At 42.8% G+C, this 24,027-nt stretch overlaps 1 protein-coding gene across 4 annotated transcripts in view; it reads left to right on the top strand.

The window, feature by feature from the left end:
- Positions 1 to 24,027, top strand: part of LOC124789978 (copine-8-like) — a 232,275-nt gene that overhangs the window by 36,670 nt on the left and 171,578 nt on the right. For all 4 annotated transcript variants that reach the window (XM_047257521.1, XM_047257520.1, XM_047257519.1 and 1 more), the window contains exons 2-3: positions 4,113 to 4,221; positions 19,988 to 20,129. In XM_047257521.1, the coding sequence (XP_047113477.1) occupies positions 4,154 to 4,221; positions 19,988 to 20,129 (210 nt within the window). In that variant the 5' untranslated portion in view covers positions 4,113 to 4,153. The remainder of the gene's footprint in view (positions 1 to 4,112; positions 4,222 to 19,987; positions 20,130 to 24,027) is intronic.

Here is a 24,027-nt window from a genome sequence, read left to right as displayed (position 1 = left end):
GAGAATTGACACTCTAGTTCAATAGATCAGACAGTATAAGGAATACAGACTCCAAGAGATTTGGTATAGTCCTCAAGAAATTTCTTCCTAAAGAAAATTCTTCTAATTTCAAGTAGAATTATTTTGAGAAGTAAATTTCGTATAAAGCTCAGCTTTTTAGAGTTTATTCTCTATTAGTTTCTTTGTCGGATGTGCAAAATATGGGTTTTAGGAAGTGAGGGTTCTTGAAATAATAGGAGGCAAATTTTGCACCATAAAATTTTTTCTCTATATTTAGGTAATTTTAAACTCTTTATATATCTGAAAAGCCACCCTCGAAGCAGGTCATTCATCAGAAACAGCATGTTTTCTGTATTAAACATGTCAACTTAGTTTTGATATGTTTTCAGCTCTGCTCAAAATAGCCAAGATTTGTTCATGCAAGTGTTCATTGCATTTCAAACATTGAGCACACAGAAAGCAGACTGCATGCTGTTGCAGTAACACTCTCCTGCTCTGTACTGCTAGCTGTTTCTTTTGTATATCTTCAGAGACCAATGAAAAAGAGCCCCTGGTACGTCAATAGTAGTCTGGCAGGAGTGCACAAAAGTGAATGTGAAGGTCACGCTGTCATACAAGCACCAACAGGTATGCAGAAGAACTTCTGTGAAGTCTGGAAGGTAGGAGACGAGGTACTGGCAGAATTGCAGCTGTGAGGGCGGGTCATGAGTCGTGCTTGGGTAGCTCAGTTGCCAGAACATTTGCCCGCGAAAGGCAAAGGTCCCGAGTTCGAGTCTCGGTCTGGCACACATTTTTAATTTGCCAGGAAGTTTCATATCAGCGCACATTCTGCTGCAGAGTGAAAATCTCATTCTGGAAACAACCTCCAGGCTGTGGCTAAGCCATGTCTCTGCAATATCCTTTCTTCCAGGAGTGCTAGTTCTGCAAGGTATGCAGAAGAGCTTCTGTGAAGTTTGAAAGATAGGAGACGAGGTACTGGCAGAACTGAAGCTGTGAGGGCAGGTCATGAGTTGTGCTTGGGTAGCTCAGTTGGTAGAGCACTTGCCCGTGAAAGACAAAGGTCCTGAGTTCGAGTCTCGGTCCGGCACACAGTTTTAATTTGCTAGGAAGTTTCATATCAGCGCACACTCCGCTGCAGAGTGAAAATCTCATTCAAGAAAAAGGATGTTGGAAGATCTCCTAAATTCATATGATGTGATGCAGACTGTGTTTTATTCCAACCAGGATGCTTGGGAACAGTAGCACAGCCATAGAAAATTTTTTTATTCATTCTTCATTATTAGATGGGCATTCTATTAGTAAAAGGATGAATGACCTTTCAGACCATGATGCACAAATTTTAACACTAAAATGCTTTTTGTACTCAAACAACTGTTATATATAATTGCAAACTATGTAGAAAGATAATCCAATGGCAATAGGGAGTTTTTTAAACCTTATTAAGGAACAAGAGTGGCAGGATGTTTGTAGTGCCAATAACATAGATGACAAATACAATGCTTTCCTTAACACATTTCTGATGCTCTTTGAAAGTTGTTTTCCATTAGAACATTCTAAACAGGGTACTAGCAGTAAAAGACAGCCTGGGTGGCTGACTAGAGGGATAAGGATATTGTGTAGAACAAAGTGAGAAATATATTACAATGTTAGAAGTAGTCACAATCGAGCTACCGTAGCCCATTTCAAACAGTATTGTAAGGTGCTTGAAAATGATATTAAGAAGGCAAAGAGTATGGGGTATGCAAATAGAATAGCTAATTCACAGGATAAAGTTAAAACCATATGGTCAGTCATGAAGAAAGTGTCTGGTCAGCAGCACAAGGTCAACGATATAAACTGAGTTCACAGTAAAAATATTTATATTACTGATATTTATATTTATAATATTTACATTCCAGCATCAGAATTTCATAGGGAGTTTCCCTACCCACCTTTCAGAGGGTGGGAAAGTCAGGACAGACATTGTTGCCGCAACATCCTCAACCCCAGCTTTCCCCTCGGACCCAGCTTTCCCCTCGGACCCAGCTTTCCCCTCGGACCCAGCTTTCCCCGCTCGCACCCAGCTTTCCCCGCTCGCACCCAGCTTTCCCCGCTCGCACCCAGCTTTCCCCGCTCGCACCCAGCTTTCCCCGCTCGCACCCAGTTTTCCCCGCTCGCACCCAGCTTTCCCCGCTCGCACCCAGCTTTCCCCGCTCGCACCCAGCTTTCCCCGCTCGCACCCAGCTTTCCCCGCTCGCACCCAGCTTGCCCCGCTCGCACCCAGCTTGCCCCGCTCGCACCCAGCTTGCCCCGCTCGCACCCAGCTTGCCCCGCTCGCACCCAGCTTGCCCCGCTCGCACCCAGCTTGCCCCGCTCGCACCCAGCTTTCCCCGCTCGCACCCAGCTTTCCCCGCTCGCACCCAGCTTGCCCCGCTCGCACCCAGCTTGCCCCGCTCGCACCCAGCTTGCCCCGCTCGCACCCAGCTTGCCCCGCTCGCACCCAGCTTGCCCCGCTCGCACCCAGCTTGCCCCGCTCGCACCCAGCTTGCCCCGCTCGCACCCAGCTTGCCCCGCTCGCACCCAGCTTGCCCCGCTCGCACCCAGCTTGCCGCTCAGACCTGGCTCTCCCCATGAGCCCGGCTCTCCTCTTGCACCTTTGGACTTTCCTCCCCCCCCTCCCCCCCCACTCTCGGAATCAGTCCCCACCCCCTCCTCCCCTCGCCCTTTGGACCCCATTCCCCCTTGCCTGGGATCTGGTTACCCTCCCACCCTTGGACCCAGTTATAACCTCCCCCCCCTCTCAGACCCATTTTCCTTCTAAATGTTGTTGGAAGGTGACTATTAAAAACCGTCAAGTAATATATAAAATGCATGTTTGGCCATCAGCTGTTGTTTTAATTTAAAACCCAAATATCGAACGGTTTCAGTCACAGACAATCTTCTCAGATTAGGGTTAAAACATTTTAAGCCACATCATCACATCTGTCATTGCTTAAATAATGGGCATGTAGAGCATGTCATGAATTCCAGTATACCACACAGGACTATTAAAGGTAAAACAACTAATGATATGCGAAACAAAGCAATACTGAAGAGAAGATCATTTTCCCTCCACCTTCTCAGACCCAGTTAGCAGACTCCCCTGTCCTTGACCAGTTTCCACCACCCACCAGACCCACTTGCCCCTGCCCCCCTCCCCCTCTGATCCAGGTCTCCTGTCAACCCCCGAACCCAGCTCCTTCCCCCCCCCCCCCCCCCACACACACACACATCTATTTGCACTACCCCCCACCCCGCCCCCTCCCCCACCCCCCAACCCTAGTGTCCTTTTGCCATTGCTGAACCTAGCTTCCCCACCTCAACCTAAATTACAACCCCCTGCACCTACGCCCTCCTCCTCCCCAAACCCAGATTCTCCAACCCCCCCCCCCCCCCCCAGATGCAGGTTCCTCTCCCCCAGAAGCATCCTGTCCCTGACTGTAGCTTTTCCCAAAGATTCTGAGGATAGACATGTGTAATGCTTCTTCCTGTAAATTTTTGGATGTAACTAGTGCACATTATTTAACATGTTCCAAAATAGGCTGTCTACTTAAAGGCTGAGGTATATTTGGAATGAAAGAAACGTCTACATGAAGCAAGAGCACAAGTATTGTCTGGCAAAAAGCAATGTTCTATTGTATGTGGAGTATATGGTAATTAAATTTTTTGTGTTATGCTGATATTTTGTGCTGTACCAGGACTTGAACCTGAAGCTCTAACAGGCAATGGACCACCTGCATATGCCATGGGAAGTGTGAGAGTTTCAACTTGCTAGTTTTCTTCTTCCTCTTTCAAGTTCCAAAAATGCTCATTTGCAATATTGATGGACTAATGACTGTGAGAAAAAGGAAATAATTTGACATATCCACAGTACCAAGGCTGTTTGTGAAGTTGGTCTATGAGGTGTTCATGAGTCACATGATTGGTAATGCACAACCCACAATGCAAGTATTCTGGCTGTGAGTGAGTGCCAGTCATGTTCACAATTTTAAAGAGGTGTAGAAATATTATGTTTAGTTCTGTTTGTTAATTTCAATGTTTATTCCATAACATGCTAATTGAGGAATTAATGTACACAATAATTGTTATTTCAGATATGTCTTGATTCTCAGATAAGTGTGTTAATCTCAACAACATGGCAAAGTTTGTGCCAGGATCTGCATCTTCTCCGACAGCAGAAGTGGAGCTCAGTCTGTCATGCAGGTAAACAAATTTTCTTAAGTTCTCATATATGTAAAAATTAGCATTTATCACTTACAATGTTATTTTATAACTCTCTTTCCTTTAATAATAATAATAATAATATCAATAATAATACTTATTCAGTTTCAAGTAGCCCCCCGCGGGTCCGGGGTTATAATAGGGAGATATCCGTGCCTGTCGTAAGAGGTGACTAAAAGTAGTCCCACACTTTTTGGCCCTATACGTTCAAGTCCCATTTTATGGTTTGACCTGCCACTTTTTTTGGGACCCTCTCTCCCAAGGTCTCGACTAATGCCACAATGGACACTCGCCAGTGACTAAAGGAGCCAAAAGCTGTGGACGAAGAGCTTCACGGTATTCCTTCGTGACTGAAGCTCCTTTGGATAAGTTATCCCAGCAAGCCCCTAAAGAGAAGTGAGAGGGCAAGCAAACAAAGAAGTCTGCTAAGAAAAAGGACCCTCCGGTGGCCCCAACACCATCACTCCCTACCGATTCTGCACCTGCGGATGAGGTGGAGACTTCAGCATCCCCTGAGGACCTGGATCTTACTGATGCCGCATCCACAGTAGGAGTGGATACAAATACTCATCAGTGGCAGCAGGTGACCCTGAGGCATAACCTGCCTCCTTGTGTGCTTCATTTCTTCCTAGCCTCACGATAACTTAATCCTCCAGTGGAATTGCTGCTGTTTTTCCCACCACCTGGCTGAGCTACGGTAACTGTTAAGCTTTACATGTGCTTTCTGCTTTGCCCTGCAGGAAACCTGGTTCCCAGCAATGCAGACCCCTGCCCTTCGTGGCTGTAGGGGATATTACAAGAACTATATTGACTATAATAGAGTGTCAGTTGGAGTTTGTGTCCATGTCCTGAACTCGATATGCAGTGAACTTGTGCCCCTTCAAGCCTCTCTTGAAGCTGTGGCTGTCAGGATAAGGACGACACAGGAAATAACTGTCTAAACGTATATCTTCCTCCAGATGGTGCAGTACCCCTGAACGCATTGGCTGCACTGATTGATCAACTGCGTAAACCTTTCCTACTTTTGGGAGATTTTAACAGCCGGAACCCCTTGTGGGGTGGCACTGTTCTTACTGGCCAAGGTAAAGATGTCGAAACTTTACTGTCTCAACTCGACCTCTGCCTCTTAAATACTGGGGCCTTCACACATTTCAGTGTGGCTCATGGCACTTACTTGGCCATTGATTTATCCCTCTGCAGCCCAGGACTTCTCCCATCTGCCCACTGGAGAGCCCACAATGACTTGTGTGGTAGTGACCACTTTCCCAGCTTCCTGTCTCTCCCCCAGTGCTATTCTCCTGGATGTCTACCAAGATGGGCTTTATACAATGCAAACTGGGATGCTTTCGCCTCTGCTGTCACTGTTGAATCACCCCCACATGACACTGGACTCGCATTCGGGAGGACGACGGTTCAATCCCGCGTCCGGCCATCCTGATTTAGGTTTTCCGTGATTTCCCTAAATCACTCCAGGCAAATGCCGGGATTGTTCCTCTGCAAGGGCACGACCGACTTCCTTCCCCATCCTTCCCTAATCCGATGAGACCGATGACCACGCTGTCTGGTCTCTTTCCCAAACCAACCAACCAACCACCCCCACATGGTACCATTCATGTGGTAGTTGAGCAGGTTACTAGACCGATCGTTTCTACGATGGAAAACACGGTCCCCTGTTCTTTAGGGTGCCCCAGGGAAAGTCAGTACCTTGGTGCTCACCGGAAATCGCTGAGGCCATTAAAGAGCATTAGCGAGCTCTACATCGACATAAGTGGCACCCTTCCCTAGAGCACCTAACAGCTTTTAAATGGCTCCGTGCCCACGTTTGCCAGCTTATAAAAAGATGGAAACAGGAGTGTTGGGAGAGGTACGTCTCAACCATTGGGTGCCATATGTCATCTTCCCAAGTCTGGACGAAGATCAGACGTGTTTGTGGGTACCAGACCCCAACAGGCGTTACTGGCATTAACATCAATGGTGTGTTATATACCAACACAAACGCAATTGCCGAGCACTTCATTGGGCACTACGCCTGAGCTTCTGCATCAGAGAATTACACCCCAGCATTTCACACCCTCAAACAGTGGATGGAAAGGAAAGCCCTCTTGTTCACTGAACATCACAGTGAACCCTATAATGCTCCATTTACAGAGTGGGAGCTCCTGAACATCATTGCACATTGCCCCGACACAGCTACTGGGCCAGATCGGATCCACAGTCAGGTGATCAAACATCTCTCGTCCGACTACAAGCGACATCTCCTTGTCATCTTCAACTGGTGTGATTGTGTCTTTCCATCGCAATGGTGGGAGAGCACCATCATTCCAGTGCTCAGACCCGGTAAAAACCTGCTTGATGTGGATAGCTATCGGCCCATCAGCCTTACCAACGTTCTTTGTAAGCTGTTAGAAAGTATGGTAAGTCGGCAGTTGTGTTGGGTCCTGGAGTTACATGGCTTACTTGCTCCATGCCAGGGCAGTTTCCGTCATTGATGCTCTACCATTGTGAATCTAATTTCCCTTGAGTCTGCCATCCGAACAGCCTTTCCCAGATACCAACAACTGGTTGCTGTCTTTTTTTATGTACAAAAAGCTTGCGACATGACCTGGCAACATCCTTGCCACATTATATGAGTGGGATCTCTCGGGCCCACTCTCGATTTTTATCCAAAATTTCCTATCACTCCATGCTTTCCATGTCCAAGTTGGTGCCTCCCATAGTTCCCCCCATATCTAGGAGAATGGGGTCCTGCAGGGCTCTGTATTGAGTGTATCTCTATATTTAGTGGCCATTAACGGTTGGGCCATTGGTCGCACCTTCTAAGTATGCAGACGATTTCTGCATTTCGTACTGCTTCTCTAGTACTGGTGTTGACGAGTGGCACCTACAGGGAGCCATTCACAAGGTGCAGTCATGGGCTCTAGCCCATGGCTTCCAGTTTTCAACCGCGAAGTTGTGTATCATGCACTTCTGTCGGTGTCATACCGTTCATCTAGAATCAGAACTTTACCTTAATGATGATCCACTCACGGTAGTGGAGACATATTGATTCTTAGGACTGGTTTTTGATGCCCAATTGACGTGGCTTCCTCATCCTCATCAGCTGAAGCAGAAGTGCTGGCAGCACCTCAATGCCCTCCACTGCCTGAGGAATACCAACTGGGATGCAGATCGCTCTATGCGGCTGCAGCTCTACAGAGCCCTTGTTCAATCCTGCCTTGCCTATGGGAGTGTGGTTTATGTTTGGCAGCACCCTCAGCATTGCATTTATTGGACCATTGTGGCATTCGACTTGCAACAGGAGCTTTTAGGACGAGTCCAGAGACCAGCATCCTGGTGGAAGACGGAGGCCTGCAATTGAAGGTTAGGCATGCACAACTGCTCGCCAGTTATGTTGCACACATTTGTAGTTCTCCTGAGCATCAGAAATACCATCTCCTTTTCCCATCCATGGCTGTTCATCTCCAGCATTGTAGGCCCAGGTCAGGACTTACGATTGCGGTTCGCATCCGATCTCTTCTGTCTGAAGTGGAGTCCTTGCCTTTACCACCTGTACTCGAGTTCCATTCACGTACACCGCCATGGTGTACACCTAGGACCTAGGCCGAAGCTTTGCCTGGACCTTTCACATCGTCCTAAGGACTCAGTTAACCCCGTGGCTCTCCACTGTCACTTCCTGTTGATTCTTGACATGTGCTGGGACCATGAAGTGGTTTACACTGATGGCTCAATGGCTGATGGTTACGTTGGCTTCGCATATGTTCATGGAGGACATATTGAACAGCACTCTTTGCCAGATGGCTGCAGTGTCTTCACTGCAGAGCTGGCGGCCATTTCTCGTGTTCTTGAGTGCATCTGCTCATGCCCTGGTGAGTCATTTCTCCTCTGTACTGACTTCTTAAGCAGCCAAAAGCTATCGACCAGTGCTACCCGCGCCATCCTATGGTAGCGACCATCCAGGAGTCTACATATGCTCTGGAATGGTCCAGTTGTTCTGTCGTGTTTGTGTGGACCCCAGGCCACATCAGAATCCCAGGAAATGAACTTGCTGACAAGCTGGCCAAACAGGGTACATGGAAACCTCTTCTCGAGATTGGCATCCCTGTAACTGACCTGCGGTCATTATTATGCCGCAAGATTTTTCAGCTTTGGGAGACAGACTGGCATGATCTCAGTATGCACAACAAACTGCGTGCCCTTAAGGAGATTATGAACGCGTGGAAGACCTCCATGTGGACATCTCGCAGGGACTCTGTGGTTCTCTGCCGGCTCCACATTGGCCATACATGGCTAACAAATGGCTACCTCCTCCATCACAAGGACCTACCTCAGTGTCACTGTGGCTCACATATGACTGTCATCCACATCTTGGTGGACTGCCCACTTTTAGCTGCTCTGCAGTGGACTTTTAACCTTCCCAGCACCCTACCTTCAGTGTTGGGTGACAGTGCCTCAACAGCAGATTTAGTTTTACGTTTTATTTGTGAGGGGGTTTTTTATCGTACCATCAAAGGGTGTGCATTTAGCCTTCTCTCTGAGGTCACCACCCTCCCTCCATTTTATATCTGTCACACTTTCTTTGCATTTGTTTGTCTTGGTAGTCATCTTTTCCCTACATGTGTTCATCTTGCCTTGTCTTTTTTGTGGTGGACATTTTAGTGTGCTGCAGAGTGGCTGGCTCATCCTCTTTTGTTATTGTGATCAGCCAGCCCAGACCATCTGCTCCATGGTTTTAATTCCTTCTTCTACTTTTCCTTGTGGTGTATGTTTTCCCCATTTTTTTTGTTCATCCCATTCATTTTATTTTTAGGTGTGGTGTTGGGTGTTTCTGTACCTTGAACCTTGCTTGCATCAGGAAAAAGGGACTGATGACCATGTAGTTTGGTCCCTTTATACCCCAAACCATCCACCCTACCAATCAATTTCAAGTGATCAATTTAGCACACTGGACTCTTATTCGGGAGGACGACGGTTCAATCCCGTCTCCGGCCATCCTGATTTAGGTTTTCCGTGATTTCCCTAAATTGTTTCAGGCAAATGCCGGGATGGTTCCTTTGAAAGGGCACGGCCGATTTCCTTCCCAATCCTTCCCTAACCCGAGCTTGCGCTCCGTCTCTAATGACCTCGTTGTCGACGGGACGTTAAACACTAACCACCACCACCATCAAGTGATCAATACAGTCCCTACAATAATGCAGGTTCAGGACATGATTGATTTGATTTGATTTTGGCAGGGAAGCTAAAACAACTTTGGTCCAGCCCGCCACTAACTGCACCGAAACCGAGTTTATTGTGCAGTATCGCTTCCTGTATATCTAGTGAAGCCCACCAATGCCCTTAAATAGTGCAAGGAGTCCTTTTACCAATTCTTTGTTGGACACAATTTCTTCAGGTCTAGTTGTCCTGAAAATTCTGTGTGTCTTGTTCTCCAATGCTGTGTATTCGAAGTTTAGGTGTGATGCAATTTCTTCACTCTCATCCTACATTATGGTCTTCTTCCGTTATACCCATTGTATGTAGGTGTTTTTTTAAATTCCCATGGCTGGTCATCAGTCCAACCATGAGTTTAATCTTTTTCCTGTTCAAGCCCAGAATTACAGTGTTTCTTTTAAAACATGACTTTAGCGTTATTACCTTACCATGTTTTTATTTAAAAACCTTTGCCCAGTATTCTTAGTGTTGTCTTCTAAGTCAGTTCCATAGTTATAATTTGATCATAGCCTTGGTGATTGTCAGGACAGGTTCCGGTCCAATGAATGGATTCTTTGCCCCCTCCTGGCCAATCTGTTGGTTTGTTCATTGCCACTGATCCCTGAGTGGTCAGGGACCCACAGTAGGTTTACCCTATTGCTTCACCCTAGCTCCACCAGAGCCCTGTACATTATGCAACAGTCTTAGATCTTGTTGCAGGAGCTGTCTGGCTATCTGAATAGATGTAGATGCTACGGTCCTTGTAGGACCTATGCATATTCTCATCTGCACATGCCCTGATTGCAGTAATTTCAGCTTGGAATACCGAGGCCAGTTTTCCTAGAGAGATGATGCCCTCAAGTGTTGGCTGAACCCCATACACCCCGGCCCCAGTGCCTTGGTCTGATGTTGACCCATCAGTGAACCAGACAATGTCCCCCGTACAGTGCCGAACTGTTTTTTTCCCACTGCTCCCTGCTTCCAATTATTATATTGCTTGCTGAAGCAATTGGGAGTTGTTATATAATCAGCCGGCATTTCCCCATCCATTCTTATCTTTACCTCACTCTCTGTTTTAGTGAGTGATTCTGGATATCCCAATGAGATCCAGTTTTTACCAGTTTTGAGTCTGCATGCACCAGCTGCTGCCTTCATCTTGACCCAAAGGTGTAGTGGACGCACGTCCACCATGGCTTCCATCCCAGTGGTTGGTGTGCTGATAATTCCACCTGTTATGGTTAAGCAGGTCAGTTTCCGTACCTTAGCAAGCTCCTTAGCTTCAACCTGCTGTTCTGCCTTCTTCCACCACACTGTGGCCCCGTAGGAGATCCTAGGTCTAACCACCATAGTGTATATCCAGGCCTCAGTTTTTGCCACAAGCCCTTCTGGAACTCTAGAGTACCTTTCACCTTGGAGCAGATGCTCTTAATGTGAGGGGTCCATGTTAGTTTCTCATCTAAGTTACCCTTAGATATTTCACTATCCCCTTCACAGGTAGAGTTTCATTGAAAAGCTTTAGATTCCAACTTGAGTGTTGGATATGCTTTTTCTTTAATGGTACCACAACAGTCTTATTAGGATTAATCCTTAGATCCTGTTTAATGCACCAGTCTTGCCCAATGTCCAGTGCACCTTATGCCATGTTCCTAACTGTGTCAGTAAATTTGCCAAGTACTACTATGACAAGGTCATCTGTGTATCCTTCTCAAAAGCATTGTGTGGAATTTAGTTCCTCAATGAGTTCGTTCACCACTAGGTTCCATAATAGAGGGGACAAAACTCCCCTTGTGGACAACCTCTAGTGGTGTTAATTACCATCTTTTCATTCATCATGGTGGCCTCTACCTTCCTTCCACTAAGCATGGCCCTAGTCAATCCACTAGGTCTTGCACCTCTGCTACCCTAACCATGGAATCGAAGGTTGTGTTACTAAAAGCCCCCTCAGTGTCCAGGAACATGCAGGGGGCTATTTCTTGAAAGTGAAGTGTTTTTTCCACACTTCCAATGAGTTGATGGAGAGCTGTCTCACATGATTTACCTGGTTGATATGCATGTGGGTTTGAATGTAGAGGAGACCTAGTTAGCCCCTTCTCCCCAACATGTACATTAACCAGTTTTTCCAATGTTTTAAGAATGATGGAGGACAGACTGATTGGTCTCATATCCTTGGCCTTGGCATGATCAATTCTCCTTGGCTTTGGAATAAAGACAACCTTCACTGCCCTCTGGGCTTTGGGAATTATTCCTGCTGTTAGGCTAACCCTGACCTGTTGCAGGAGAGTTGGAAAGATTCCATCTGGGGCAGGTGACTTGAACAGTTGGAATGTTCCCACCAGCCATTGGATTTTACTGAAGTCAATACACTCCTTGGTCGATTCCCAGTCCTCTCTTTGAGCGCCTGAGAACCATTATCTCTCAGGGATCAAATTCTGGTCTATGTTATCCAGCAACGTATTTAGGAAAGTGATTTTTGAGGAGCAGTTCCAGCGTCTCATGTGCTGTCTTTGTATATCCCCCATCCTCCTTCCTCAACATACCTCCTGGATTAGTTGGTACACTAGTGAGGCTTTTGTGAAGTCTGGCTTGAGCAGCCATGCTCTCCACTTCCTCATAGAATGCCTTCCAAGATTCCTCCTTTGCTTGTCTAATTGCAACATTGTAGTTGACAAGGGCTTCAATATTTTGCCCATTGTCCTTTACATCTCACAAGGTTAAACAGTCTTCGTATATATTTTCTTTTAATTTCCAAGTTTTTATTCCACCAAGGCACACTCTTATTTGTGCACTTCTTGGTTATTCAGCAGTTGTCCTGGTATGAGGTCACTATGACAGAGGTTACAGCCTCTGCTACTTCCTCAAACCCTACTGGATTCCTTATCGAGGTATTAATTTCTGATAAGCTTAAGTCAAGGTCCCTCCTATATGTTTCCCAGCCTGTTTTCCTAGGATTCCTATAGACAGTGGTCAGTCTGATTCCCATTTCAACCTTGAATTTAATATACATGTGGTCAGATGAGGATGGCTCTAATGCACATGCCATCATCATGGAACCAAAGATTATGTCAATTACTTCTTCCCTTCTGCTATTCCTCAATGTTGGTTTGTCACCCCTATTCAGGGCCTCCAAGTTGTTAGACAAGAGAAACTCAAGAAGGTACTCACCTCTATTGTTGGTGTCCTTGCTGCCCCACACTAGGTTGTGAGCATTGGCATCACATCCAACCAACAGTTGGTCACCTTGCCGATGGCAAGCTTCTGTCAGTCTCCTCACCTCCAAAGGAGGAGGAGAGCTGTCTTCATAAGGAAGGTATGCTGAGACCAAAACAATTTCCCTCATGACACCTTCCTCATGTTGCTGCATCCTGATTGTCACCAGGTCCGTGGAACAGGAATTCATCATTGGAAAGAAAGAAATTCCATTCCTCACATAGATGCATGTTCTGGAGTTTCTTAGATTTTGAGGATAAATTAGCTTATCTCCAGTGTCACCAAGGCCTGATACACCCCCTTTATAAAGTAGGTATCTTCTAGCAGGGCCAAGTCCACTTCTTGTCTCCCCAGGCGACGGTTCAGGTCAGCAGTGACCCCTTTATGTGTTGCAGATTAATCTGCAGCGTCTCAAGTCTCCGTCTTGCTGCCATCATTGCCTTTGAGGTCTTTGATTACCCTGATGGCAATCTGCGAGAACCCTAAAAACAATTTCAGGTCTTGCTCTCGCATCGCCTTCAGGGACTTCTCTCCGACCTCCACCATGAAGGTTCGTTTTCCTGGTACAGCCTTTTGGTTAATTACTCTCCAACCCTCTATCGAGACTTTCAGGTTCTGGACCTCTATTTTCTCGAATAGAGTCTTTGGAGAGACATCCTTAAGGATCTTTGGTACCCATGTTGATACCTTTGCAGTCTTAAGAAGCTCAGCTGCCGTCTTGACCAGCAGCTTCGCATCCTCTCACGGGGGTATCATGGGCACCTTGTCCTTGAGCCATTCCGCTGTGGACATCGCAATCTAGATAGACCCTCCTGAAATTGGGTCCTGGATCAGTGTCCCACCCCCCCTCCCCCCAAATCTTTTCAAAGAGGGCCATCTGTACAAGCTCCTCCTGCTTCGAGGTGATGCCTACCAGTGGATAGCCTTCTTGGATAACTGCCATCTTAAAAACCGAGACTGCAGTGCTATAGGTCTGTTTCCCTATTTCTTGCCTCGGCTTTTTTCTGGGCTCACTTATCCTGAGAGGAGGGAGTCTTGGATTCCTCCCTTATCCTCTTGTTACCTGTCTTTGACGTTGTAGATGTCTATGTATCCCCTTCAACCTGAGACAGTTTTTTTTCTTGGTGGTCTTGGGCTCAAGGAGGTTGCCCGGTATCCCTGAGGCTCCATTTGCAACACATCTTCCCATGCGCCACGCACTCCTTGGCACGGATCACATCACACCTTGGGTTGGATAAGGGAACTGGGTAAGGACTAGGAGTGGGTAAGGAAGACAGGGCATTGTGGCACTCTCTTAGTCTGATCCGTCAGCTAAGACCTTTCCGGCAGTAGGTCCTCTACCTGCAGCATAGCCCTCAGCTTCACACAGGTACACAAGCCTCTTCTCCACCCGCATGGACAGTGCTTCGCCAGGGTAATGTCCCCGGAGAGTTCAGGACATCATACACATTATTCTTCTGAATACCTTAGGTAATGATATTGAAGTTTACAGTTTAGAAACTGAAGTTTTGAGTTTAACAATAAATTTTACATTTTAATACATTTCAAATTTGCTAATACATAAGCAACACTATTATAATTTTTTCAAAAATTATCATTAGATTGATTTTGAATCACCAGATACTGTGAGCCTGTAAAACTTGCAAAACAGAACATGTCTATTTATTTTTTGTTAAGAAAAAGAATGCATGTAGAGAATAAAATGGATTTTCTGTTAAAATTCTTTTAAATTGGTCTTTTAATTTGTCGACTGGAAAGACCGTGAGATTCTCAGAAAGGGCACTGGCTACCTGCACCCCTTCAAGAACTGCATTTTTTCATACAGTGCTGTTCTGTGGCTATTTGCATGGTATTTTAATTTTCATCTAGTATTATGTGACTCACAGTTTAAGTTTGGACTCATTGTTTTCACAGGAACACCTAACTTTGGAAACAGCTATTGACACAGTTTTCTGGGTTTGGCACCATAAATAATTCTGAAAGTTATTTTCTGGAGTGTCGGTAATGTATTTAGGCTGATTTGTGCTGTTGCACACCACACTTCTGCACAGTTCAGATTTGATAAGAATGACATTCAATTATATGCACTTTTCAACACATACATATCTTTACAATGTTTGCTAATGATGTTTATATGTTTATGGCAAATATGTTTTTGGATAGCTTACAGGCTAAGTGATGTGTAGCCATGTGCCACTTGAAATTGATCTGGGTTGTGATTCTCACGAATTTTGTCCAGTTTTGCTTTGTTGTTATATCATACCCTGTGGATAATTTCATACACAGTTTTATCAAGTCATAGCCAGTTCCTGTAATTCCCAGGTTTCATAGCTTTTCGAGTAATATGGTGATGTTAACACACACAAATACTATTTTAAAAACAAGGAACACTTACGTAACTTATTCCTTGTTCTCTACAGCAGTTGTTGTATCATTTATTAACTGTGCTATGGGTGCATTTCCATGATGCTCTGTGCAGCTGGAAGTCTGTAATTCACCCCTCACCCCACCATTTTTCTCTTTCTTTCGCATTCCTGTATTTTGTATACAGTAGTGTTTGTTTTTTCTGCACACTTTTCAAGAGTGGAATAATAGACAGTTATTTTGAATGTGGTTCAGTGAACCCTCTTCAAGGTACTTAAGTGTGATTTTCAGAGTATCGATGTAGATGTAAATATACACCAGCCATGTCATAACGAATGGTGTTGGACATCTCCGACAGAACAGACACTACTTGTGTATAGATATACATGAAGTTGACTTGTTTTTCAAAAACCATCTGGATTGTTAAATAGTAGACTGCATATAATAAGGAATGTTTTTGTACTTGAACAATTACTTCATTATTGCTGTGCCCATGGGATCGAACATGTTATCTATGTACTTTTTTAATGAACAGGTAGGCAACCTATCGTAGCCTGCAGATTTTGAATTTTTTGTGACCTAATTTTGTATTTATCTCCTTACTGTTAACTGAGGCCAGATACATGCTTTGTTTAACTGAAATGCCTTTATTTCTGTACTGGAGATGTTAGAAAATGTCATTGATGGGGTATCCAATGGATGAATAGCACTCATCAAAAACATTTGTACTCTAATGTTGGAATTCGATGATATTCCCTACATGGTTGATGATAAAGTCACTAACTAAATTTTCCTTACAATCCTTAAAGATGTTTACAACTTTCCAAACAGTTACACTATGTTACTTGAGTCTCATAACATTGTGGCTACATATTTACCTGTGGTGTTTAATAGTAGGTTATTACAATAATCTTGGTAGTTCTTAGATTCTGCCTTTAGTTTGTGATTTTTGCAATCCTGTAGCATTGCACACTGAAAAGTGTTAAGTCTTTCTGTTGCTGTTTTCACTTCGTGATTTGTTCAGTCACTTCTTTGTATTTTTTCCCTCCTAGTCACATAATGATTTTCAGCTTTTGTCAGTACCTAGACAGCTTACTGGTCAGATATGGCAAGCTTCAGAACTAATGTGTTGTATGTAACATGAGACATGTTAGTTATAATTTATCAGCCTATGATTTGCTGCTATTGACTTCTTTAGTGGACTCATTTATCAGGAAATTTATACTGTTATAATTTTAGCATTAGCAAGTTCATGTTTGTATATCCAGTAAGTACGGCCATATATAGTGCAGTGTTAATGTTTGTGGCAACAAGCAGCTCATTAAGAATTTCACAGAAAACATTTACGTTATCATAGGGAGGTCTTTGTAGAGCTATAATAGAGCGCGCGCGCTCATCCCTTTTTCACCCTAGGATAATTCTTTCCGCTCCCGGGATTGGAATGATTCCTTACCCTCTCCCTTAAAACCCACATCCTTTCATCTTTCCCTCTCCTTCCCTCTTTCCTGATGAAGCAACCTTGGGTTGCGAAAGCTTGAATTTTGTGTGTGTGTGTTTGTGTTTGTTAGTGTCTCTATCAACATACCAATGCTTTCGTTTGGTAAGTTACATCATCTTTATTTTTAGATATATTTTTCCCATGTGGAATGTTTCCCTCTATTATATTCAAGTAAGAAATTGGTATGAATTGAATAACACTGCAGTGGTGTAAGGAAACAAACCAAAAACATTTTATGTACGCTGGATATGGAATTCCATGGCTGTTATTCACTTATTCACTTAAAATTTATTGGGTGAGACTACAGCCAACCAGAAATACTTTTTAAAAAAGCAAACAGTGGAAAATTCAGGACAGAATCTAACAATGTTATGAAAAGGATAGTTGCTACTCATCATATAGCAGAGATGCTGAGTCGCAGATAGGCACAACAAAAAGACTGTCACAAAATAATCTTTCAGCCAACAAGGCTTTTATGAAAACACACACACACACACACACACCTACAGCCTCTGGCAGCTGAAGCCAGCTTTATTTTAATGTTATGATATTTAATGGGCCATTATCCCCATTTTCAGGTGGCTACTACAGTAGTACAAGTTTATATGCCAACTAGCTCTGCAGATGACGAAGAAATTGAAGAAATGTATGATGAAATAAAAGAAATTATTCAGATTGTGAAGGGAGACGAAAATTTAATAGTCATGGGTGACTGGAATTCGAGTGTAGGAAAAGGGAGAGAAGGAAACATAGTAGGTGAATATGGATTGGGGGACAGAAATGAAAGAGGAAGCCGGCTGGTAGAATTTTGCACAGAGCACAACATAATCATAACTAACACTTGGTTTAAGAATCATGAAAGAAGGTTGTATACATGGAAGAACCCTGGAGATACTAAAAGGTATCAGATAGATTATATAATGGTAAGACAGAGATTTAGGAACCAGGTTTTAAATTGTAAGACATTTCCAGGGGCAGATGTGGACTCTGACCACAATCTATTGGTTATGACCTGTAGATTAAAAATGAAGAAACTGCAAAAAGGTGGGAATTTAAGGAGATGGGACCTGGATAAACTAAAAGAACCAGAGGTTGTACAGAGATTCAGGGAGAGCATAAGGGAGCAATTGACAGGAATGGGGGAAATAAATACAGTAGAAGAAGAATGGGTAGCTTTGAGGGATGAAGTAGTGAAGGCAGCAGAGGATCAAGTAGATAAAAAGACGAGGGCTAGTAGAAATCCTTGGGTAACAGAAGAAATATTGAATTTAATTGATGAAAGGAGAAAATATAAAAATGCAGTAAGTGAAACAGGCAAAAAGGAATACAAACGTCTCAAAAATGAGATCGACAGGAAGTGCAAAATGGCTAAGCAGGGATGGCTAGAGGACAAATGTAAGGATGTAGAGGCTTGTCTCACTAGGGGTAAGATAGATACTGCCTACAGGAAAATTAAAGAGACCTTTGGAGAAAAGAGAGCCACTTGTATGAATATCAAGAGCTCGGATGGAAACCCAGTTCTAAGCAAAGAAGGGAAAGCAGAAAGGTGGAAGGAGTATATAGAGGGTCTATACAAGGGCGATGTACTTGAGGACAATATTATGGAAATGGAAGAGGATGTAGATGAAGATGAAATGGGAGATATGATACTGCGTGAAGAGTTTGACAGAGCACTGAAAGACCTGAGTCGAAACAAGGCCCCCGGAGTAGACAATATTCCATTGGAACTACTGACGGCCGTGGGAGAGCCAGTCCTGACAAAACTCTACCAGCTGGTGAGCAAGATGTATGAAACAGGCGAAATACCCTCAGACTTCAAGAAGAATATAATAATTCCAATCCCAAAGAAAGCAGGTGTTGACAGATGTGAAAATTACCGAACTATCAGCTTAATAAGTCACAGCTGCAAAATACTAACACGAATTCTCTACAGACGAATGGAAAAACTAGTAGAAGCCAACCTCGGGGAAGATCAGTTTGGATTCCGTAGAAACACTGGAACACGTGAGGCAATACTGACCTTACGACTTATCTTAGAAGAAAGATTAAGGAAAGGCAAACCTACGTTTCTAGCATTTGTAGACTTAGAGAAAGCTTTTGACAATGTTGACTGGAATACTCTCTTTCAAATTCTAAAGGTGGCAGGGGTAAAATACAGGGAGCGAAAGGCTATTTACAATTTGTACAGAAACCAGATGGCAGTTATAAGAGTCGAGGGACATGAAAGGGAAGCAGTGGTTGGGAAGGGAGTAAGACAGGGTTGTAGCCTCTCCCCGATGTTGTTCAATCTGTATATTGAGCAAGCAGTAAAGGAAACAAAAGAAAAATTCGGAGTAGGTATTAAAATTCATGGAGAAGAAATAAAAACTTTGAGGTTCGCCGATGACATTGTAATTCTGTCAGAGACAGCAAAGGACTTGGAAGAGCAGTTGAATGGAATGGACAGTGTCTTGAAAGGAGGATATAAGATGAACGTCAACAAAAGCAAAACAAGGATAATGGAATGTAGTCTAATTAAGTCGGGTGATGCTGAGGGAATTAGATTAGGAAATGAGGCACTTAAAGTAGTTAAGGAGTTTTGCTATTTGGGGAGCAAAATAACTGATGATGGTCGAAGTAGAGAGGATATAAAATGTAGGCTGGCAATGGCAAGGAAAGCGTTCCTGAAGAAGAGAAATTTGTTAACATCCAGTATTGATTTAAGTGTCAGGAAGTCATTTCTGAAAGTATTCGTATGGAGTGTAGCCATGTATGGAAGTGAAACATGGACGATAAATAGTTTGGACAAGAAGAGAATAGAAGCTTTCGAAATGTGGTGCTACAGAAGAATGCTGAAGATTAGATGGGTAGATCACATAACTAATGAGGAAGTATTGAATAGGATTGGGGAGAAGAGAAGTTTGTGGCACAACTTGACCAGAAGAAGGGATCGGTTGGTAGGACATGTCCTGAGGCATCAAGGGATCACCAATTTAGTATTGGAGGGCAGCGTGGAGGGTAAAAATCGTAGAGGGAGACCAAGAGATGAATACACCAAGCAGATTCAGAAGGATGTAGGTTGCAGTAGGTACTGGGAGATGAAAAAGCTTGCACAGGATAGAGTAGCATGGAGAGCTGCATCAAACCAGTCTCAGGACTGAAGACCACAACAACAACAACAATCCTTGTTTCACTGTGTGTCAGTATTGTCACCAGTATGTCATTTGCCCCTGTCCTGCTTAAGAATGTGTATGTAGTTAAATGCCAGTTTATGTGCTGTATCGATACATACATAATATACAAGAATGTGCTAACATGCTTGCAGTCGAAACCATAGCCACTGCATGATTTTTGTACACTTACACATTAGTTATAGTGAACAAAGTTTTGTTCCTATTTGATCCTTGTTCATTTTTGGGAGGAATCACAAAAGTTACAGGTTTTTTTCCACATTGAAAACATAAGACTTCCATAGATACTTAACAGTAACTAAATTTATTTCTATCAATTTAGGGACCTTTTGGACACCGATGTATTCTCAAAATCGGACCCAATGTGTGTTACTTACCTGAAGACGTATGAGACACAAGACTGGATTGAAGTGGGACGAACTGAGATGGTCAAGAATACATTAAACCCAGATTTTGTACGAAAGGTACTATAATGTTCATGTTTTAGACCAATGAATCTCAACAGTTGTATGCCACACTTAGTCTGTAGTGAAGAATATCTTCAAACAACTGTGATGTGAACTTCTTAAGAGTAAGTTTTTTGCTTTTATTTACTACAACTGTTTTAACCATCATACTCATCTTCTTTCTTTCCTTATGATATATAGTATTAGTTAATTGTGAAAATCCATTGTAATTGAAACTTCATGTTAGAAGCTAATTGAGTTGTACATACTGAAGTGACAGATTCACTAGCTTTTTCTTTTATCTTCTGTCCCACTGTTTGGCCAAGTGATGTAGTCTTAGTTTCTTAAAGCTAATGAATTTATTATTTCTGGTATTTGTCTGTTGCTACCCACTAAGTGGAAATATTTTTATGACTGAGTTTGTAATTTCACTTTGGACCATTATTTCCTGTAGGGAATATTTTGCAATGTAAATTTTGTACTAAAATTGTTCCTATTCTATGATAAGTTTTGACCTGCTCGATCAACTCTGCTGAATTGTATGATCAGTTTATTACAGATGTGATCTTGCACTCAAAATATCATGTATGAGATGACTACCTTCAAATTAGGATCCTGTGAATCCACATCACAGGTGTATGCATTTAGCTTTTAACTTGCCATGCTTGCCTGTTAGGCAGGCAAGCTGCCACACATTATCAGCAGAACAGGCGGGTTACTTTACTCCCATCCAAACCAAGCTATGTCCAACCCAAGCAGGCTAATGGAATCTCGCTTGCCTGCCCATCCTCCTGCAGCACCACACTACATAGCAATTTATTCTGTACACTTTCAGTGTAGTGTTACAAGCAGCGTTCCAAAGTTAATGAAAAGTCCTTTTTTACTCCTGTAGGGAATATGTTGCGATGTAAATTTTATATCACCATACGAGGCCCAATATAACTATATTCATTTTGGTCCGTCTGGCTAGCCATGTGGTCCAATGCACTGCTTCCTGAGCGGGAAGATGTGCCAATCCCCGGCACGAATCTGCCTGGCGGATTACTGTCGTGGTCCGGTGTGCCAGCCAGCCTGTGGATGGTTTTTTAGGCAGTTTTCCATCTGTCTCGTAAAGTGCATGCTGGTTCTCCTTATTCCACCTCAGTTACACTGTGTCAGCAATTGCTGTGCGGTTTCTAGGTCCACAGTTCAATACATACAGACATATTCATTTTGGGTCACTGTAGGCCAGAAAATGGTGCATTTTATTTGTCCTTTTTTTCTTTCTAGTGTATTTTGGGCTTATTTATTTATATCAAAATGAACGGTCTTCTCTGCAACTTCACAACCTTTCACCTAGTAAACCTGTTATTGGCTACTCTCAGTTCAAATCTTCATCAAGTCACCTCAAATACATGTTTTTGTAGTAAGCACATCCAGTGTCTATTATACTGCAATTTCATCCAAGGTAAGGCTTTGGAAGTCTAGTTTCTGTAACCTTAGTGTGTTATTTAAGCCATATATGATCACAGTTATACCAATTTTAATTACTTTCTCTAGAATGTGTTTTGTAGGTAAACTGAATTAATTCTAAGAGGCCAAAATAGTTCATTCTAAATTCACCAAATGCATTTTAACGAACATTAAGTTCATTTTTCATATTATGTTAATCTAATAAGTACTCGTTTGAAAGAACAAGCTTTTCTTTCATACTGAGCTTTCTTCACACAATGTTGCATACCACCGGAATGTAGTTTTTAATACCCCCTCAACCCTATTTGCTTTCCTATTTCAGTAAATGTTTGCCCTAAATTTAGAAAGCATGTATGCTGCTAGATAACCTCAAGTTCTTAGCACACATTCCCAAAAAACTTGTCAGTCACTAAGTGTTTGTCCTCTTCCAAAATATTTATGAAGTAAGGAAACAGCTGGTCAGATTTACGGATGCATCATAACATTTTCAAGGTTTCTGAATGAATGTTTAGTAATTTTTTACACAATTTGCATTACAAGACACCTACCAATTTATTTGAAACTGCCTCATAAACACACAAAAACTTTTCCTCTGCTGAGCTTTGACTCTTTTGCACGAATGGTATATATTCGATAATTCTTAATTTCTCCTCAATCTCTTTTAAGTTCGGTTTGTTCATTTTGCAGCTCCCTCATTATGTTAAATGAGTTGCACTGAAACTAACTACCGAAATATGCACCTGACTAGTCATGTTTCATTGGCAGCAGAACCAGTTACCAGGTGCAGCAGGCTGAACAGGTCTCTTGAAGCTTGCCAGGCTTATCGAAACCCAAGTTGGCTCACTTCAATGACTGGGCTCTAGTACCCTTGTGCTCTTGTTTCTCTGGTGCAGTAAGTTGAGCTGCTTCAATCATTGCCGCAGAGGTAGGGGTAGACAGACTGGAAGGAGAATTTGCACACCTCTGGTCCACATATGCCTACATTTGTTCCTTCGACTGTTCAGAACATATCTGCTTTTACTTTCTAAGAGGCTGTGCAAGAGCTTCACCATTTCTGCTTACCAGTGGAGCACAAGAAGTGAGAACCTGTGTGTTCGAAAGTTCATTCATTGCCACCAAGTTGGTTGATTTTCAAGGAACCTCTCGCACTCTACAGATGTAGTTAAACAAAGTCATTCACTAAGAGGTTGGGATGGAAAAAGTCATTTTGTTTTATGGCCAATTTTGGTGTTACTTTGTGCCAATTTCAGTGTTCTTTGCCAAATTCTGATTTTTTTTACTTTTATTTTTTTATTTATTTATTTTTTACTAAATTCAAGGTTATTTTCTGATGATTTTGATGTTATTCTTTGGCATTTTCAGTGTTATTTTTTGCCAAATTCGATAAAATTATTCACCGAATTAGGTATTATTTTTGCCAAACGCAGTGCTACTTTCTTTCCTCCTCCTCCCCTCCCCCCCCCCCCCCCCTTTCTAGATTCAGTGTTATTCTTTTTTTGTCAGATTTGGTAATTTTTTTTCTAAATTTTGTCATTTCTTGCCAATCAATTGCTCCATGCCCAAATATAAATTTCATGTGTTCGTAGTGAAATCTGGTACGTTTATTGCCAAATTGGGTGGGTGTTTCTTTTTTCCAATTTCGGTATTATTTGTGTCATCACATCGTGATTTGTTATGGGAAATGAAATGCCATTTTAAGATTATACATAAACCCCAGCCTTTAGGGAAAAAAGGTAAAATGTAATTCAAACATTCAATAACCATCAGTTGGTAAACTTGTCCTCAGATTTACAGTATTCTTTTGTATGAGAAAAATTTTTATGATATTATGTTAAAATTACTGATTTTTCATTATTTTGCAAAAACTGTCAGTTTTGCATTATTCTTCATGGTATCATTTTCACAAACTTTTTCACGTCCCCACTGATAGGTAGTATTTATTTTGAACATAATGTAAAAAGCAGTTCAGTGTGGAAACATGGTGGAATAAATAAATAGTTACCAATACTGGCATTTTATCAGGACATTTTCATCAATGTTCTGCAAGCCACCGTATGGTGCATGGCAGAGGGTACCCTGTACCACTACTTTTCCTTTCCTGTTCCACTTGCAAATAGAGCAAGAGAAAAATGACTGCCTATATGCTGCCGTATGAACCCTAATTTCTCATATCTTATCTTTGTGGTCCTTACGCACAATGTATTTTGACAGTAGAATCGTTCAGCAGTAATCTTCAAATGCCGGTTCTGTAAATTTTCTCAATAGTGTTCTCAAAAAGAATGTCGGTTTTCCTCCAGAGATTCCCATTTGAGATCCCAAAGCATCTCCATAACACTTATGTGTTGTTCGAACCTACTGGTAACAAATCTAGCAGCCCGCCTCTGGATTGCTTCAATGTCTTCCTTCAATCCGACCTGGTATGTATCCCAAACACTCGAGTAGTACTCAAAAATAGGTCGCACCA

The sequence above is a fragment of the Schistocerca piceifrons genome, chromosome 3 (assembly GCF_021461385.2).
Source record: "Schistocerca piceifrons isolate TAMUIC-IGC-003096 chromosome 3, iqSchPice1.1, whole genome shotgun sequence".
Classification (NCBI taxonomy): domain Eukaryota; kingdom Metazoa; phylum Arthropoda; class Insecta; order Orthoptera; family Acrididae; genus Schistocerca; species Schistocerca piceifrons.
Note: the sequence above shows the minus strand (reverse complement) of the source record. Positions and strands in the feature narration are given on the sequence as shown.